The sequence below is a fragment of the Coregonus lavaretus genome (genome assembly GCF_964263955.1).
Source record: "Coregonus lavaretus genome assembly, chromosome: 19".
Taxonomy (NCBI): Eukaryota; Metazoa; Chordata; class Actinopteri; order Salmoniformes; family Salmonidae; genus Coregonus; species Coregonus lavaretus.
In genome coordinates, this window is record NC_140006.1 from 12,657,646 (window position 1) to 12,676,151 (window position 18,506).

General features: G+C 45.1%; 1 protein-coding gene across 1 annotated transcript in view; it reads right to left on the reverse strand.

Moving 5' to 3' along the window:
* LOC311147192 (dynein axonemal heavy chain 11-like) overlaps positions 1–18,506 on the reverse strand; it is a gene marked incomplete at its 5' end in the record, with an annotated part of 59,599 nt that overhangs the window by 26,017 nt on the left and 15,076 nt on the right. The window contains 33 exon segments of the mRNA XM_084183829.1: positions 3,871–4,032; positions 4,139–4,240; positions 4,376–4,513; positions 4,616–4,718; positions 4,820–4,985; positions 6,060–6,264; positions 6,459–6,632; positions 6,757–6,888; positions 7,042–7,192; positions 7,272–7,420; positions 7,585–7,715; positions 7,803–7,935; positions 8,077–8,154; positions 8,283–8,477; positions 8,898–8,990; positions 9,083–9,221; positions 9,303–9,421; positions 9,423–9,450; positions 9,520–9,665; positions 9,776–9,932; positions 12,554–12,714; positions 13,110–13,241; positions 13,351–13,458; positions 13,615–13,740; positions 13,876–14,067; positions 15,327–15,453; positions 15,548–15,639; positions 16,310–16,534; positions 16,841–17,086; positions 17,315–17,473; positions 17,633–17,716; positions 17,813–17,971; positions 18,169–18,255. Of these exon segments, the coding sequence (XP_084039955.1) occupies positions 3,871–4,032; positions 4,139–4,240; positions 4,376–4,513; positions 4,616–4,718; positions 4,820–4,985; positions 6,060–6,264; positions 6,459–6,632; positions 6,757–6,888; positions 7,042–7,192; positions 7,272–7,420; positions 7,585–7,715; positions 7,803–7,935; positions 8,077–8,154; positions 8,283–8,477; positions 8,898–8,990; positions 9,083–9,221; positions 9,303–9,421; positions 9,423–9,450; positions 9,520–9,665; positions 9,776–9,932; positions 12,554–12,714; positions 13,110–13,241; positions 13,351–13,458; positions 13,615–13,740; positions 13,876–14,067; positions 15,327–15,453; positions 15,548–15,639; positions 16,310–16,534; positions 16,841–17,086; positions 17,315–17,473; positions 17,633–17,716; positions 17,813–17,971; positions 18,169–18,255 (4,599 nt within the window).

The following is an 18,506-nucleotide window of genomic DNA, read 5'->3' on the forward strand; positions in this document are numbered from 1 at the left end:
AGTAACCAAAAAAGTGTATTTTGATTTGTTTATTTGAGATTCTTCAAAGTAGCCACCCCTTGCCTTGATGACAGCTTTGCACAAGTCCATATTATTGCAAGAACAGCTCAAATAAGCAAAGAGAAACGACAGTCCATCATTACTTTAAGACATGAAGGTCAGTCAATACGGAACATTTCAAGAACTCGCAAAGGTCGCAAAAAGAATCTCAAATATAAAATATATTTTGATTTGTTTAACACTTTTTTGGTTACTACATGATTCCATATGTGTTATTTCATAGTTTTGATGTCTTCACTATTGTTCTACAATGTAGAAAATAGTAAAAATAAAGAAAAACCCTGGAATGAGTAGGTGTGTCCAAACTTTTGACTGGTACTGTAAGTATTCAGACCCTTTACTCAGTACTTTGTTGAAGCACCTTTGGCAGTGATTACAGCCTTGAGTCTTCTTTTGTATTATGCTACAAGGTTGGCACACCTGTATTTGGGGATTTTCTCCCATTCTTCTCTGCAGATCCTCTCAAGCTGTCAGGTTGGATGGGGAGCGTCGCTGCACAGCTATTTTCAGGTCTCTCCAGAGATGTTCGATTGGGTTCAAGTCCGGACTCTGGCTGGGCCACTCGAGGACATTCAGAGACTTGTCCCGAAGCCAATCCTGCGTTGTCTTGGCTGTGTGCTTAGGGTCGTTGTCCTGTTGGAAGGTGAACCTTCGCCCCAGTCTGAGGTCCTGAGCGCTCTGGAGCAGGTTATCATCAAGGATCTCTCTGTGCTTTGCTCCGTTCATCTTTCCCTCGATCCTGACTAGTCTCCCAGTCTCTGCCGCTGAAAAACATCCCCAAAGCATGATCCTGCCACCACCACGCTTCACAGTAGAGATGGTGCCAGGTTTCCGTCTGGCCACTCTACCATAAAGGCCTGATTGATGGAGTGCTGCAGAGATGGTTGTCCTTCTGGAAGATTCTCCCATCTCCACAGAGGAACTCTGGAGCTCTGTCAGAGTGACCATCGGGTTCTTGGTCACCTCCCTGATCAAGGCCCTTCAACCCCGATTACTCAGTTTGGCCGGGCGGACAGGTCTAGGAAGAGTCTTGGTGGTTCCAAACTTCTTCCATTTAAGATTGATGGAGGCCACTGTGTTCTTGGGGACCTTAAATGCTGTATACATTTTTTGGTACCCTTCCCCAGATCTGTGTCTTGACCTGTCTCGGTGCTCTACGGACAATTCCCTCCACCTCATGGCTTGGTTTTTGCTCTGACATGCACTGTCAATTGTGGGACCTTATATAGACAGGTGTGTGCCTTTCAAAGTCATGTCCAATCAACTGAATTTAGCACAGGTGGACTCCAATCAAGTTGTAGAAACATCTCAAGGATTATCAATGGAACCTGAGCTCAATTTCGAGTCTCATAGCAAAGAGTCTGAATACTTATGTAAATAAGCTATTTCTGTTTTTTTGTTCTAAGACATTAGCAAACATTTCTAAAACCCTTTTTACACTTTGTCATTATGAGGTTTTGTGTGTAGATTGATGAGGAAAATGTTTTATTTAATCAATTTTAGAGTAAGGCTGTAGCGTGACAAAAAGGGAAGGGGTCTCAATACTTTCCGATTACACTGTATAAGGAAAGGCCATATTGATCACTTTGCTATAAGCAATCTCAGAGAGACACAATATGTTACTTGTTTCAGGAAACTAGGCGTATGTCATGGGTCACTACTTCACAGGACAGCCATTTGAATGTAAACTTTTTTTTTAAAAATCAAAATGCGTTTTTTGGCAGAAATGCCTTCTGGAACATGTGAACTTTCATGTGCCATAATAACAAACTTGTATGCCATCTGTAAATACAAATAAAATTATTAAATTACAAGCCTAGTTATTTTAACCACAGAAAAAGACAGCAACCTTCCCACTAGCCATGCTTGGCTGAGATAATGAGTGGGCTGGACATGCCGAGAGAGCAGTTAGGATTGGTCTGCCATATAGCACGCGTCTGTCTATTTGAGCTGGTTAGTATGTGTAGGTAATCCTGTCTAACGCAGCTTTAAAAAAATATATTTATCGTGTAGTAGAGCTACATAAGTGTTGCTCTCCACTTTCTGGAGGACCGAGTTTTGAAATCAGTGGAATTAGAGTATGATAGCTAAGGAGATGGAGAAAACACCTGTCTCTGGAATACATCTTCAAACTAAGGGCAACCATTGCATCCGTGACTAGCTAGCTACATTTTCAGATATTACACGTTTCTAATTTTGACAGAAAGTGTACTGTTAGCTAGCTAGCTAACGTTAGCAGGCTGGCTCGCTAGCTAACGTTACGTGTATGATCTAATTATTCGTATCTCAGAGCCATTTGCTTTGCTAGTTATAGCCAAATGTTTGATAGCTAACAATGAACCTGGTTGGTTAGCTACCTGCAGATGCATGCAGGGTAGTAACGTCATGAGTTGGGATTATGGTTCATTGTTTAGCTAGCTAGCTAACGTTAGCTGGCTGGCTCGCTAGCTAAGGTTATGTGTATTATCTTATTATTCGTATCTCAGAGCCATTTGCTTTGCTAGTTATAGCCTAATGTTAGCTTGCAAACATTGAACCTGGTTGGTTAGCTACCTGCAGATGCATGCAGGGTAGTAACGTCATGAGTTGGGATTGTGGTTCATTGTTTAGCTAGCTTGCTAACGTTAGCTGGCTGGCTCGCTAGTTAACGTTACATGTATGATCTTATTATTCGTATCTCAGAGCCATTTGCTTTGGTAGTTATAGCCTAATGTTAGCTAGCTAACATTCAACCTGGTTGGTTAGCTACCTGCAGATTCATGCAGGGTAGTAACGTCATGAGTTGGGATTATGGTTCATTGTTTAGCTAGCTAGCTAGATATCTCAACAAAAGACTCCACTATGAAAGAGTGCGTTCGTAAATTCACTCTGGAGTGCCAGAGAGCACTCAGAGTGCGCTCTGGGCGTTCATAAATTTAGAGCGTTGTCAGATTGTCCGTTGGTAAATTCAGAGCGTGTCGCTTTTGGATTGTTCAGAGTGCACACGCTTATTTGCCGACATTTACTGACACCGGCCATATTCAACGGGTGTCTCAGAGCCATTTGCTTGGCTAGTTATATGATCTAGCTTGCTAACATTGAACCTGGTTGGTTAGCTACCTGCAGATTCATGCAGGGTAGTAACGTCATGAGTTGGGATTATGGTTAATTGTTTACCTAGCTTTCAGAGTGCAGAATAACTGACGAATTTACAAACGCCCAAAACCCGTTGAATATGGCCGGTGTCAGTAAACATTGGCAAAAAAGCGTAAATTGTTGCCAGCAGCACAGTTGCAGTCACCAATGCTTTGGATAACATAAAAACAGCCTAACCAGCTCATTTGTGTCTGGAAGTAGCTAGCAAGCTAGCCAACGTTAGCCAGTTAGCTTGGGTGCTTGACTGCTGTTGTTAGTACAGAACGCTCGGATAAACCCTTAAAGAGATGGGTGGGGCTAAAGCTTAAGAGGGTGTGAACGATGTTGAATGGGTGTAGACAAAGAAGAGCTCTCTTGTAGGTACCAAAACATTCAAAGACCTCAAAACATTCCAATTTTCTCAAAAGTGAGGTTAGAAGTTTATCAACTTTCAAAGCAGAATTACTTTCCCACTGTTCCTCAAATGCAGTGCATAATATACAATTTTGTAGCTCTGTGTCTCTGCTTTTATCCAATGTAAAAAAACACAATTTCACATTTTGCTACATAAGACCAAATCAAGGCGTTCGATCACATATGTCAATATGAGTGAAAGAAGTAAAGAGAGTAGCAAGGCGTATGTCAAGCAGTCTTGTTTGTAACAACCCCATAAGATGGCTGCCACATGTCTCTCACCTCAAAGTATCTCTTGCCAGTGTCCAGTAGGATCTTGTTGAAGAGTTCCACATCCTTCTCCTCCATCAGTTTGTCAGAGTACACCCGGGACGACTCATGGAGCCACAGATGGACCAGGTCTATGGGGTAACGCACACAATCTGGCAGGGCAAACAGAATACCCTACACAGAGAGGGAGACGTAGATAAAGAGTGAAAGAGAGGCATGACTCCATATTGATGAAGATTGATGATGACAATTATGTTTTTTCAATGTATATGTGTGCTACCTGGAAGATGTTGGAGAGGTCCCTTAGGTTGAAGATATAGTGAAAGCGAATGGCCGTGGGGAGGAAGTTCTGACTGATCTTCTGATGGAGACAGATGGCTGCCTGCAGGAGTAGAAAGACAAGAATGGATGAAGGGAGGGAGGAGGAAAGTGGATTGATTGTCAGACAGACAGCCAGACAGACTGACTGAAAGAGACACAGACAGACAGGCAGGCAGACAGGCAGACAGACGTATACCTGTATTAGTGTTCCTACAGAGCGCGAGACGCCGTAGCTGAAGCCCCCCTGGAGGAAGTGGGCTGACAGGATGCTAGTGAAGATGGTGGCTAGTGCCTCAGCGCTAGGGAAATGAACTGCAAACACTGAGAAATGCCTCTGAGAGAGAGCGAGGAGAGAGGGGTTAGTCTGTGTGTGTATGTGTGTGTGTGTGTGTGTGTGTTACTGTTGTCTTGAGTTGACTGTATGTGTGTGTGTTACCTGTAGTCTGGGGTTCACTGAGAAGCTCCCTGCTGTAGGGTTCATACAGGTGATGTACTGGCAGTTATGGATCTCTTTCAGCACCAGCCTCTGTCTGTCATACCTGCAAGACCACACACACGCGCGCACACACACACACAACAGCGGTTGTAGTCCATGCAATGATGTTTGAGTGTGTGTGTGCGCGTGTGTGTGTCCTCTCACCAGTGGTTGTAGTCCAGGTGCTGGCGTATGAGTGTGTGTGGTTGGACAGTCCCATACACATCCACCTCAGGCATGTTGAGGTCGTCTATGAAGTAGATGAGTTTCTTGGTTCCAGGAGGAGCATAGTTACGCCCTGCCTTCTTCTCTAGAGGCTTCTCTAACACACCTGTAGTACACACACACGCATCTCATTATGTCACTATAGACAGCAGGAATATAGCCTTTCGGGTGGGTGTTCTACTAAGCTAACATATGGAATTGTTTTAAGATGGTCATACCATGGATCATTTTGCTATTTGATTTCTGGGACCCCTTTTGGTATAAAAAAATAAAATAAAATAAATAATTGATTAAACATTGAATTTGGTCTTACTGCTTCTTGCCCATAGAAACGCATTGAATAACATACTGGCAAATACATGGCAAATCAGAGTAAAAAAATGTATCAAAAGGAAGTGTTTTGAAGTGTCTGTCCTATACCTGAGAGATATAAGAAATTATTATTTCACAATTTTTTGGGGGGTACTATACTACTTCCATTTTTACATTTAGCAGACACTCTTATCCAGAGCGACTTATAGTTAGTGAGTGCATACATTTTTCATACTGGCCCCCCGTGGGATACGAACCCACAATCCTGGCGTCGCAAGCGCCATGCTCTACCAACTGAGCTACAGGGGACCATATATACTTCTGTTAAATGTTTTAACTCTTACAGGGCTACCTTCAGACGAGTCTTGTTAGGTTTGTGGGCGTCCTAGAGCAACAACCGACATGTACGTTGTCGTGCGAGTCTCATCTTTCCATAGAGGGGTCCTATTAGTTTATTTCCCAAACGGTTTGGACGTTACAGACGTTTTCATGAGAAGACGGATTTTCGGGATGTCTCCTGGTCTGACAAACACCGCTGTAGCTCTGCCACCTTCAGATATTTCTAGTCATCTCTAGCTTAAACAGATGGATCTTGATGGGGATTTTTGTATTATGCTAATTCGATTTTAGCACGGGTGCGGACATCGCCTCTAGGGTTTTTTAAACATCATATCCATTAAAATACGGCACACTGGAATCATCAGTGAAGTAGGAGGGCTGATACTGAATCGGTTCTTGAGGGCAGAGATTGGCCTGGTTCCATTCCTGGTTGCCGTCTAATAAGTGGCTCTAGTAATTGAAATGGAACCAGGCAGGTATAACTCAAACTACTGCATACAGTGGCAGGCAGTTGCCACGGGCGACTCACGCTGTAGCATAGCCGAGGTGGTGTAGTAGTTGAAGGGGACTTTAGCCACCATGTAGTCCTCCTTTAGCTTGGCTACTTTATCAGACACCAGGATGGTCTTTCCAACTCCAGCGTTCCCCACCAACATCACAGGCTTCCCTCTCTGCAGCAGCAGGTCGATGAAGTACGTCAGACAGATGGTCTCTGCCGAGTGGACTAGCACCGTCTGGAAACACACACACACGTCAGAAATACACACACAGACACACATCACAAATACACACTACAACGCACGCACACACATGTACATACTGCTATTACGGAGGCACACCAGTGAATCTTAGTCATTTAGAACACATTCTCATGCAGAGAGACTTAAAATAAATGCGCTTCACTAAGGGAGCCAGAACAAGTACAGACCTGTAGGGGGACTTCAGGCTCCAGCTCGAACCGGGGCGTCCTCTCACTCCAGGGAGTGAACTTCTTAGTGTCTGAGTCTATGAAGTAGTCGAACACTGTGCCCTGCGAAGGGAACTTCACCGCTCTCATCTCCTTCGACCACCAGCGACTGAACTCAGCACGATAGTCTATCAACTGGAAAAGACAATGTTAGCTGATAAATATTAGCTGAGGTAGAGTTACATGGGTTGCTGGCACTGACAGGGAGTAGACACACACACACACCCAAACACACACATACACACACACAAACACTCACGTGGTCCTGGAACAGAGCTCCTCCAAAGGCCCAGACGCAGGCGAAGACAAAGTAGATCTCATAGAGTTCTCTAGGAGAGTCAGGAGGAGTGTTGTCTTCTGTCAGCAGGCAGTCCAACAAGGAACACAGCGTCTGATTGGACAACAGACAGATAACACAGTGTCTGATTGGACAGCAGATAGAGAACACAGTGTCTGATTGGACAACAGTGTGTGTGTGTGTGTGTGTGTGTGTGTGTGTGTGTGTGTGTGTGTGTGTGTGTGTGTGTGTGTGTGTGTGTGTTACCTGCACCATGCTGTTCTCAGGTATAGGAGTGATGGTCTTGAGGTTACAGCGGACCTGCTCCAGGCAGTAGGGAACGTACTTGTCAAACAGGATGGTCAAGTTGGCTCGCTCTGATTGGGCCTGCCTGGTGTCAATCCAACTTGTCACGTACCTGAGGGCCAGAACACATTGTGAGAGTGGACATGCATACGTGTGTGTGTGTGTGTCCCTGCATGAGTGTGTGTACTGACGAGCTCCAGCCCAGGTCTTGTGGATTGACGTATAGTATCCCAGCGCGGGAGACTGTGGCTGGGGTTGCAGCTCTTAGATGGCTGATCTCAAAAAGCAGCCGCATGGAGGAAGATAGACTGATACGCTCATTACTGGCCAAGGTTAACACCTAGTGAGAGAGAGAGATCGGGGGAGAGAGAAAGAGAGAGAGGGGGGAGAGTTATCAGTACCATAGAAGAAAGAGACATGGAGAGAGGAGGAGAAAGATAATAAGTCAGCACCGACAGATAGAGAGAAAGAGAAGGAATGAGACAGAGAGACACACACACGTACCTTGTTGTCATCCATGACAGTGTTGAGGGATTCTATCCACATGGGGTCTATGTCTCCATCCAGAACAATCCACTTGGGCCCGTCATGGCCCACCTGTCGTGTCAGCTCCCTCATAGTGGAGGAGAACAGGCCTAAAATGGAGGACAAAATCAACATTGACCAAACCCGAACAGCAAGTCTCTACACTGTGTGTGTGTGTTTGTGTATAGACCACAGACCGTCCTTCCATTCTCTGGTAGCAGGGTGTAGATAGCCGAACAGTTCGTTTGTGGTCACAGCTTTAGGGTTGATGTCGTGCCACACAGGCTTCATCCTCAGGTTAGCATAGGTTCTGTGGAGGGTCTTCAAGATCTGTCCAACCACAAATTACCACATGTTAACAACCTCAAAGATATAACGTTGACATACAAGTTGCTTTGGAGTTACATAGAGGACATTTTAATACTGTTGGCCTCGATTAAGTTGTGTGAATGTGATTGTTAGTGAGTTTACCTGGCTCTTCCCCGTCCCAGCTCCTCCCACTACAAACACTGAGTGTCTGACAGACAGCAGCTCCTCCAACTGAGTCACCTAGTGAGAAGGGGGGGTGAATTGTAAGCAATACGATGATCAATTACATGTTCATCTCTAGCTTAGTAAAAATATGTGGGATTAAGACAAACAGTGGGCAGACTTTACATTAAATTTCATTGCTATACCTTGAGTATGAAGTTTTCCTCAGGCTGCAGGTGTAGTTCGCTGACTGACTGTCGTACAGCTGTCTCCAGCTCTGGGTCTCTCTTCCTGGGGACGTCCAGCAGGGGAAACAGGTCACTGATCAGACCCAGGAATATGGGGACGTCACTGGTTACTATTTTAGGAAGGTTAAAATCCCTCAACGCTCGCATCAGGACCTATAGAGACAGACAGGAATATAGGGAAATGTCAGGATCTATAGAGACAGACAGGAATATAGGGACATGTCAGGATCTATAGAGACAGACAGGAATATAGGGATTATTCAGGACCTATAGAGACAGACAGGAATATTGGGAAATGTCAGGATCTATAGAGACAGACAGGAATATAGGGACATGTCAGGATCTATAGAGACAGACAGGAATATAGGGACATGTCAGGATCTATAGAGACAGACAGGAATATAGGGATTATTCAGGACCTATAGAGACAGACAGGAATATAGGGACATCATGAAGACCTATAGAGACAGACAGGAATATAGGGACATCATGAAGACCTATAGAGACAGACAATATAGCTTCTATAGTATGGTCATTAAGGGAAGACACCCTGGTTGATAAACACTGTGTTACCTGTTCCTCTGGTCTGCTCCTGTCCTCTCTCTTCAGTGATCCAGCCACCACCAGCACTGACTTGATGGCCCTCAGGCCCCAGTCATAGTGGTCCTACAACACATATGCAGTATTATACAGTATTAGAGTGTTTCTTAGTGTATTTGTGTGTGTGTGTGTGTGTTTGTTTGTTTGTGTGTGTGAACCTGTTTAGAGAGCAGCTCCTTGCAGAGTGTGTACAGGCTGATGAACTTGCGTGCGAGCAGGCGAGCATCGATGAATCCCTCAGCCACCAGCATGATCTCACAGATCAACTCAAAGTCAGGAATCACCATTGCACACGGCCTAAATTGGAGAGTGTGAATATTCAGATTGAAGGAAGAGATGGAGTGGGTCGATTTGCGATTCAGCCTGTGTGTGTGTCACCTGAACAAGGCCTTGAGGTTCTCTGGTAGTTCAGTTCTCCCAGCATAGCCTGGGTTCAGAGTGATAAAAATCCCTACAGTCGGCCTCAGCTCAATCTCCTCACCTAGGAAATAGAACCTGACAAACAGGAACACAAACCAAGTCAAATCTTAGCGAAAGACACAAAGACTCTTGGATTTGTTGAATGACATTAGTTAGGTAGCTAGGAGTCCCTCACCTCTGTCTCTTGTTCCTGATGGCGTCCTGTATGGTTTTGACCTGTACTGCCACCACAGATAGCACCTCCACAGAGATCCTGTTGAACTCATCAAAACAGCCCCACACACCCGTCTGGGCCAGACCTTTATAGATGTTCCCTATGGACTATAGAAGGGGTGGGGAAAGAAATGGTGGATTCAGAAACACACAAACGTAGATTTTATTATACCAAACACAGTGTATCCACACAGCTCTAACAGTTTATGAGTACCTACCTTGTAGTCCATCTGTTCGGAGCAGTTGAATACATAGACCATGATGCCTAGGGAACGGCCCAGGTCCTTGGTGGTTTCAGTCTTCCCAGTGCCTGCTGGACCAGATGGGGCGCCACTCATCGTCAGGTGGAGAGACTGGGTCAGAGTGATGTAACACCTGGGGAGAAGAAGAGAGAGAGAGAAAGTGGTGTGTGCTTGTGTGGGGAAATCATAGTGAGTTGCAGAGACCATTACTGTAGTGGTTAAAAAATAGGTTTGCGGTGAGTAAAGTAACGCTCCCTATACTTTCAATGAATTTTTCAGTAATAGGTCGGTAAACTAGTTTAGAGCAGGGGTGTCAAACTCATTTTAGCTCAGGGGCCACATGGAGGAAAATCTATTCCCAAGTGGGCCGGACCGGAAAAATCATGGTATATATAACTTAAAAACAACAACTTCAGATTGTTTTCTTTGTTTTAATACGATCAACATACAACATAAAGCTGGAGCCTGAGGACAGTGTGTCCAAAATAGTACAAGCACAACATCACTATTAATCATAAAACACGTCAAGTTTATTTGAAAATTCTAAAGAAAAAGAACACAAACACACAATGCCTCAGTGATTAACAGAACTGTTTCACAGATCACAGAACTATATCAGGGGGTCATTTCTCAGGCAGAAATGTAGATAAAAAGAATGAAATCCTGTTCCCCAAACAAGTGCAAGAACCACAGAGTCAAGAATAGGTTAAATATACAAATAAAATAAAATCAATTAAAAACAATAGCACATCAACATAAAAACATATAAACATAAAGCTGGCGCCTGAGGACAGTGTGTCCAAAAGCACAACATCACTATTAATCATAAAACACCTCAAGTTATTTGAAAGTTCTGAGGACAAAGAACACACAAACACACAATGCCTCAGTGATTCACAGAAGTATATCACAGATCACAGAACTATATCAGGGTGTCTCATGTAGCACTTTAAGTGGGGTTGCATAGTTTATTTGACTCCTGATTCCTGGCATCTTTTAGCTTTCACCAGCGCATCAATATCAGGCGTCACATCCTGAGTGGCAGCCAACTTCAGGATGTGATTCAAGTGCTTGTGCGTGAGCCTTGAGCGCAGCTTTGTTTTATTTATGCTCATTACAGAGAAAACTTGCTCACAAAGATATGTGGTTCCAAACATGCACAACAGTTTTGCAGCGAGGGCTGTCAAGTTGGGGTAACCTGGCAAGAGATTCTGATTAAATGTGTCCAAGCCAGCTGCGGCAAATTTGCCCTTCAAATCCGAGTCACACTGCAAGTCTATTATTTCAAGTTGGATGCTGACGGGCAGATCAGAGGGATTCACGGTGAATGGCGAGCAAAAAACGTTGAAGTCTTTCTCCAGTTCACCAAAAATCTGAAAGCGTTGCTCAAACTCCCGTAACAGTCCCGTTATTTTATCTTTGAACCGCTTCATGTCTGCCACATGTTGGGTAGCGCACACATTTTTCAGACAGGGGAAGTGAGCTGCATCACCACCTGCAAGTTGCGTCTCCCACAATGACAGCTTCAACTTGAAAGAATGTATGCTGTCATAATACTGCGTGACAACTTTGTTGCGGCCTTGCAGCTGTTTGTTCAAGTTATTCAGGTGCTCTGTAACATCCACCATAAATGCAAGGTCCTGCATCCATTCTGCGGAATGGAATTCTAACACTGTTCAATTTCTTCTCGTAAATCAAAGAAACACCTCAGCACCTCGGCTTAACCATCTTACCTCAGTGTGGTATGGCAGGCCATAGATGTGGTCTTTCTCTCTGAGAAGGCTGTCAAACTGACGGTGATTCGGGCTTCTGGATCGGATGAAATTAACAGTTTGGATGACCACCTTCATGACGTTATCCATCTTTAATGACTTGCAACACAAAGTCTCCTGGTGCAAAATACAGTGAAAAGTCAAAAAATCACATCCTCCATTTGCAGATTGCACTTTCTCTCTGAACTTTGTCACAACGCCTGCTTTTTTCCCAATCATTGAGGGCACACCATCTGTAGCCAGGCTGACAGCGCGGGACCAGTCCACTCCGACCCTGTCCAGCGCGCCGACGAGTGCGGTAAAAAATATCAGCTGCTGTCGTTGTATCTGTCATCGGCACCAACTCCACGAACTCCTCGGTGACGGTCAATGTGTCATCAACTCCGCGGATGAAAATGGCCAGTTGTGCAACATCTGTAATGTCCGTGCTTTCATCAATTGCAACCGAAAAGCAATAAATGACTTTACTTTTTGCTTCAACTGGCTGTCCAAATCCACTGAAAGATCGGAAATCCTGTCTGCAACTGTGTTTCTTGTCAGGCTGATATTTACAAAAGCCTGACGCTTTTCAGGGCACACAATCTCAGCTGCCTTCATCATGCATGTTTTTACAAATTCACCCTCACTAAATGGTTTTGAAGCCACTGCGATTTCATTAGCAATGAGGTAGCTAGCTTTCACTGCAGCGTCACTGATGTCTCGGCTGTGAGTAAACACAGACTTGACCTACTTGCTCTGCCCCGGTATAAACAGTTTGCTTGCTTAACACAATTGCTATTGCGCCATCCAGTGGACGCAATTGGAACAGCAGTTTATTTTATTGAAAAATTGCAGGGCATTTTTATACTTTACAAAATCATCTCGCGGGCCGGATTAAACCCGTTTGCGGGCCTGATCCGGCCCGCGGGCCGGACGTTTGACACCCCTGGTTTAGAGTGATATAGCATCTATAGGAAGAGTTTCTGCCTGTATGTGTGTGTACCTGTCAGTGAGTGGAGTGATGACTAGTCTGTTGGTATTGCCCAGGTACTCGTATGAGAACTGGAACTGAGCATCACAGATGTTGATGTAACAGTGTCTCGTCACGTCATCCCAACGATGGCGCAGCTGGGACAGCCATGCAAACGCCTGTCCCGTTGTCACCTAGGAACCAAACCCCCAAGAGTCAATTTGTTATTAACCCAGCCTAAACAGCATCTAAGAGTGACTCTTTTATAGTTCTATAAAAGAGGCAGATAGCTTAGCGGTTAAGAGCATTGGGCCAGTAACCAAAAGGTTGCTGGTTCAAATCCCCGAGCTGACTAAGTGAGAGAAAATATCTGTCGATGAGCCCTTGAGCAAGGCACTTAACCCTAATTACTCTGTAAGTAGCTCTGGATAAGAACGTCTGCTAAATGACTAAAATGTAAAATGATTAGAGAATGTAAATCTGATCTCAGAGCAGTGTTACGGGCAATATGTTCAAAAGTTGTTTCAAGGTTATGTTTATTCACCTGTTATAAAAGTGATTTGTGATCTGAGGGCAGTGGTTATATTACCTTCTGTGCTATGAGTTTGGCGACCACGTCGCGAGCGTGCACGTCGATGGTGCACAAGGTCATGATCTTCTGTCTGTCACCTGGAGTCAGGTCTCCCAGGAGCATATGGATCAGGGAGTTCAGCTGGGTGATCTACCATCACATAACCATAATCATCACACTTCTCTCAAACACCAGGGATCAGATCATGTGTATAAGAGACTTAGATCAACTGGGTGATATATCACAGACGTGTGTGTACCTGTTTTCTGTTGTAGTCTTTCAGGGCGGTCTCAAAGCCTTCCTCCACCCTCTCAAAGGCGATGCCCACGTCTGTTGCCCACCACACCTGGCTGCCAGTCAGACCAACCTTGACAGAGGAGGACAACACACACTTTTGAAATTCAGGCACATTTCTGTGCACGGATAACTGAAAATCTAGATTTAGTTCGGTAGTATAGTTTGGTAGCAATGCTTTTGAGTGGAATTGTGAGTTTGGAGACTACAAAAACACACACACACACACCTGTGCTGGGTAGTCAAACAGCCACTGGTCTCTGGGTTTGTCCTCATAAGCAGCGACAGCTTCTTGGATCTCCCTCTGGACAGTAGAGCGCATAGTCCGCTCCAGTTCACTCAGCCAGCACTCTGCCTACAGATACACACACATATATATGTTTCAGACATACACATAGACATGTACAAACACACACACACACACACACACACACACACACACACACACACACACACACACACACACACACACACACAAAGGTGTTCCTACCTGTCCTTCGCAGATGCAGGGTTCGGAGAAGGGTACGTACTCCCCTTCTCGACTGTACATGCCTATGGCAACTGCCTCCCCCTCATCCTCCTCTCCCTCTTTCTTCTCTCCCGGCGCCTCTCCTCCTTTCTCTGAGTCTCGGAAGCGAAGGTCCGCCACATTATCAAACAGCTTCAACAGGTGCCTGGTAACCTGGGTCACACACAAAAACACACACCATCATCATCATCATGCACTACAAGTATGTGGACACTCTGTCAAATTAGTGGATTCGGCTATTTCAGCCACATCCATTGCTGACAGGTGTATACAATCAAGCACACAGCCATGCATTCTCCATAGACAAACATTGGCAGTAGAATGGCCTTACTGGAGAGCTCAGTGACTTTCAACGTGGCACCATCATAGGATGCCACCTTTCCAACAAGTCAGTTCATCAAGTTTCTGCCCTGCTAGAGATGCCCCAGTCAACTGTAAGTGCTGTTATTGTGAAGAGGAAACGTCTAGGAGCAACAACGGCTCAGCCGCGAAGTGATAGGCCACACAAGCTCACAGAATGGGACTGCTGAGTGCTGAAGCGCGTAGCGTGTAAAAATCGTCTGTCCTCGGTTACAGCACTCACTACCGAGTTCCAAACTGCCTCTGGAAGCAATGTCAGCCCAAGAACTGTTCGTCGGGAGCTTCATGAAACGGGTTTCCATGGCCGAGCAGCTGCACACAAGCCTAAGATCACCATGCGCAATGCCAAGCGTCGGCTGGAGTAGTGTAAAGCTCGCCACCATTGGACTCTGGAGCAGTGGAAACATGTTCTCTGGAATGATGAATCACGCTTCACCATCTGGCAGTCAGACGGACAAATCTGGGTTTGGCGGATGCCAGGAGAACGCTACCTGCCCGAATGCATAGTGCCAACTGTAAAGTTTGATGGAGGAGGAATAATGGTCTGGGGCTGTTTTTGATGGTTCAGGCTAGGCACCTTAGTTCCAGTGAAGGTAAATCTTAACGCTACAGCATACAATGACATTATAGACGATTCTGTGCTTCCAACTATGTGGCAACAGTTTGGGGAAGGCCCTTTCCTGTTTCAGCATGACAATGCTCCCGTGCACAAAGCAAGGTCCATACAGAAATGGTTTGTAGAAGATCGGTGTGGTAGATCTTGACTGGCCTGAACAAAGCCCTGACCTCAACCCCATCCAACACCTTTGGGATGAATTGGAACGCCGACTGCGAGCCAGGTCTAATTGCCCAACATCAGTGCCCGACTTTACTAATGCTCTTCTGGCTGAATGGAAGCAAGTCCCCTCAGCAATGTTCTAACATCTAGTGGAAAGCCTTCCCAGAAGAGTGGAGGCTGTTATAGCAACTCCATATTAATGCCCATGATTTTGGCCATCTAGTGTATTTCATGCAGTATACTGTATGTTAAAAAGTAGGTGAGTGATGTTCACCTGTTTGGGTTGTGTTCCCTTGGAGACGATCTCCAGTAGGTCTGTAGCAGAGACAAAGTAGAACCGAGGGAACGTCAGTCTCTTGGTCTCTAGATACTCAGCCAGGGCCTTCTCACACACTGACAGCCTGGGGGGAGAGACAGTAGAGTTAGTACAGACACACACACACACACACACACACACACGCAAATCGAACTGCATTCACACACACACACACGCACCTTTGCTGCAGAGCCTCTAGTTTCTCCAGGAAGCCAGGTTGGTTGGTGACCTCCACCACGTTACAGGTCAGGACAACCTCTGTCATCATGTTCTGTTTCATTAAATCACATACAGAATTAAGTCATTATAAACATTATTCACAGTCAACATTGTAAACATTGGTTTGTGCTTGAGGAACGTTTGTTCTAGTAGTGTGTGGGTGCAGAATTGAAACGCATTGAATAACACATTCATAAATGACAAAAAAAGACAGTAAAAAAATGTATCACAAAGAATAAGGTTTTGAAGTGTCCTATATCTAGGATAAATATTTTTGTTTTTTTGGACACAAAACTACCTCCATACTTCCATTTGTTTGTAAGTGTTACATTCAGACGAGTCCTGTGACACCTCTGGGGGTTGTATAGCAAAACGGAGAACACCACTGTGTTCGTGAGAGTCTCCCCTTTCCATAGAGTGGTCATAAAATAGGCCAAACCGTTTGGACGCTACTGACGTTTTCGTGAGAAGACCGATTTTCAGGACGTCTCATGGTCTGACAAACACTGCTGTACCTCGGCCACCTTCCACCGCTGATGTGGGAAGGCCGACATAAGTGGATGTGGTGGATTGAGACGCAGCCCATGCAAAAAACCCTGATATCTCTATCTTAAACTGATGGATTTTGATGGGAATTTTTGTATTATGTTTCTTAGATTGACGCACGTGTGCGTCGTTAGACTCTTAAGGATTAGTGTATGTGTGTTATGTAGTATATCTACCTGGAAGTCAGAGTGTATGCCCTGGAAGCGCTCAGCATCGTGGGCTAGTTGAGAGCGTATGTCGTGGCTGTTGGTGAAGATGCTGTTGAGGTGGGCCCAGGTCCTCTGGACAGACATCCAGGAGGAGATGACCAGGTCTGCCACCATTAGCCTCCTCTGCCAGCCACTCACCTCTGCCTGGAAGTACTCCACATACTTACTCATCAGGATGTTTTGCAGCTGCACCTAGGAGGGGTCGGGGAAGAAAATATGAATTAGGACAATTAAATAGTATTGTAGTTATACAGTAAGGGGTTTTAAAGTCATTTTAGACCTTTCACTACCTGTACATCTATGGAATTTTCTATCATTGTTTTTGCTCATAAGTGTTTTACTTTTTTCCCTTCAGGAGATACAGTGCTGCAATAATAGGACACTGTACCTTTTTTTTGCTGAATTCAATGAGTATTCCCTGGAGTGGAACTGAGTGAGCGGAGAGAGGGACTAACCTAAAAAGGAGACTATGAATTGGGTTATTGTGTAGTAGGTTACCTGATTGTCTTCCAGCGTCTCAATCAGGTTTTCGTCTGACTTGAGCAGTGGAGTTTCTGTACTGGGGTGGTTCTCATAAGACAACGCCATCACACTCCACGTCTGAGTGATCTCAGCTAGCACCTTCTCTATGGCCATCTCTTTGACGGCCTTGTCCACTATAATTTTGACCTCGTCCTCCACTCTGTGGAGCTGCAGCTCCAGTAGGTCTCCCAGAGTGGTCCCCTCCCACATCACAAACCGCACCTGGGGTAGGAGGTGAGAGGTCAAAGGTCAGTGAGAGAGTGTGGTACCCCGGTGGTGTTCATGAGCAATGACCATTGACCTCTCTCTGACAGTAGATGGTAAGAGAGGGACAACAAGAGAGAGAGAGAGCAGGAGGAAGGGAGGGATGGAGAGAGAAAAAGAGTGAGAGGGAGGGATGAGAGAGAACAAAAGGGAGGGAAGTATGTGGCGAGAAAGAGAGTGTTGTACCCCTGTGGTGTTCATGAGTTGTTGCCAGTGTCTCTCTCTGACAGCAGGGTTCTGCAGCTCATTGACCGCTCTAAGAGACGTCAGCAGGTTCTTCACCGTTGACTCCAGACCCAGATACACATCCCACACACGCACCTCCTTATCCAGGGTCTTCATCTCCTACACACACATTCACGTGATACATCATGTACACAGGCATTATAGTCACACACAACAAATATAATAGCTTCAGCTAGCATGCACTCAGATAAAGGTGTGGTATTTCCCTTCAATCTGTCAGATGAAAGTGTGTGTGTGCATGTGTGTCGGATGTAGCACCTTAGCAAATCTCCTGAGCTCCATGTCCATCTGCTCCACGTTGATCTCTTTCCACGGGGTCTTAGTCCAGTCCTCTATACTGGTCTGGGTTACACGTCACATACAATACAGTGACAATCAGAGAAAGACAAAATAACTTCTCTTAACTCACTTCAGCTACAATCAGAGTGGTGTTTTTACCTTGACGAAGATGACCATGTCCCAGACGGCTTTGACCAGGATGATGTCAGAGCGACACTGGCGGAGCTGCTTGTAGTCAGGGAAACTGACCTCGAACAGATCAGCTGTGTCCTGGAGTTTACGCATCTCTGCCTCCAACACTGCTACAACACGGTTAGACTACACACACAAGCAAAGTTACACAGTTATAAAACTCTCTCGAACATACCTAGCTATATCAAAGACAGCCCTCGCATATTAATAGACTAAGTTAAAAAAAATGGCTGCCTTTTCCCCACTCAATAAACTACATCTCCCATAATCCACTCAATCCCTGCCTTCTTCAGCCTCCTACAATATGAATATGAGCTGGTAACCTTGTCAATCAGCTTATAAGGCTCCTCCACGTCTATTCTGAAGATGACCTCAGTGCGAAACTGCTCTCTGAACTCATGCTGCTTGATCTGAAAGATAATAACATAGAATTCTTCAAACATACAGTTTAGATAGAGTAGGCTACAATATGCAGTATATTTATCTAGATACATAGAAGTGTTGGTCAGGTCAGGTGAGAGTCAGGTAGGTTTATCTAACATCTATAATTCAGAAAAGCAGACAGATCAGTTTGCACAGCGTTGCTAAGCTCTCTGTAGGGGTCCTCCACATTATGGTATCGTGTGTGTCTGTGTATGATATACTACACCCATCACACACA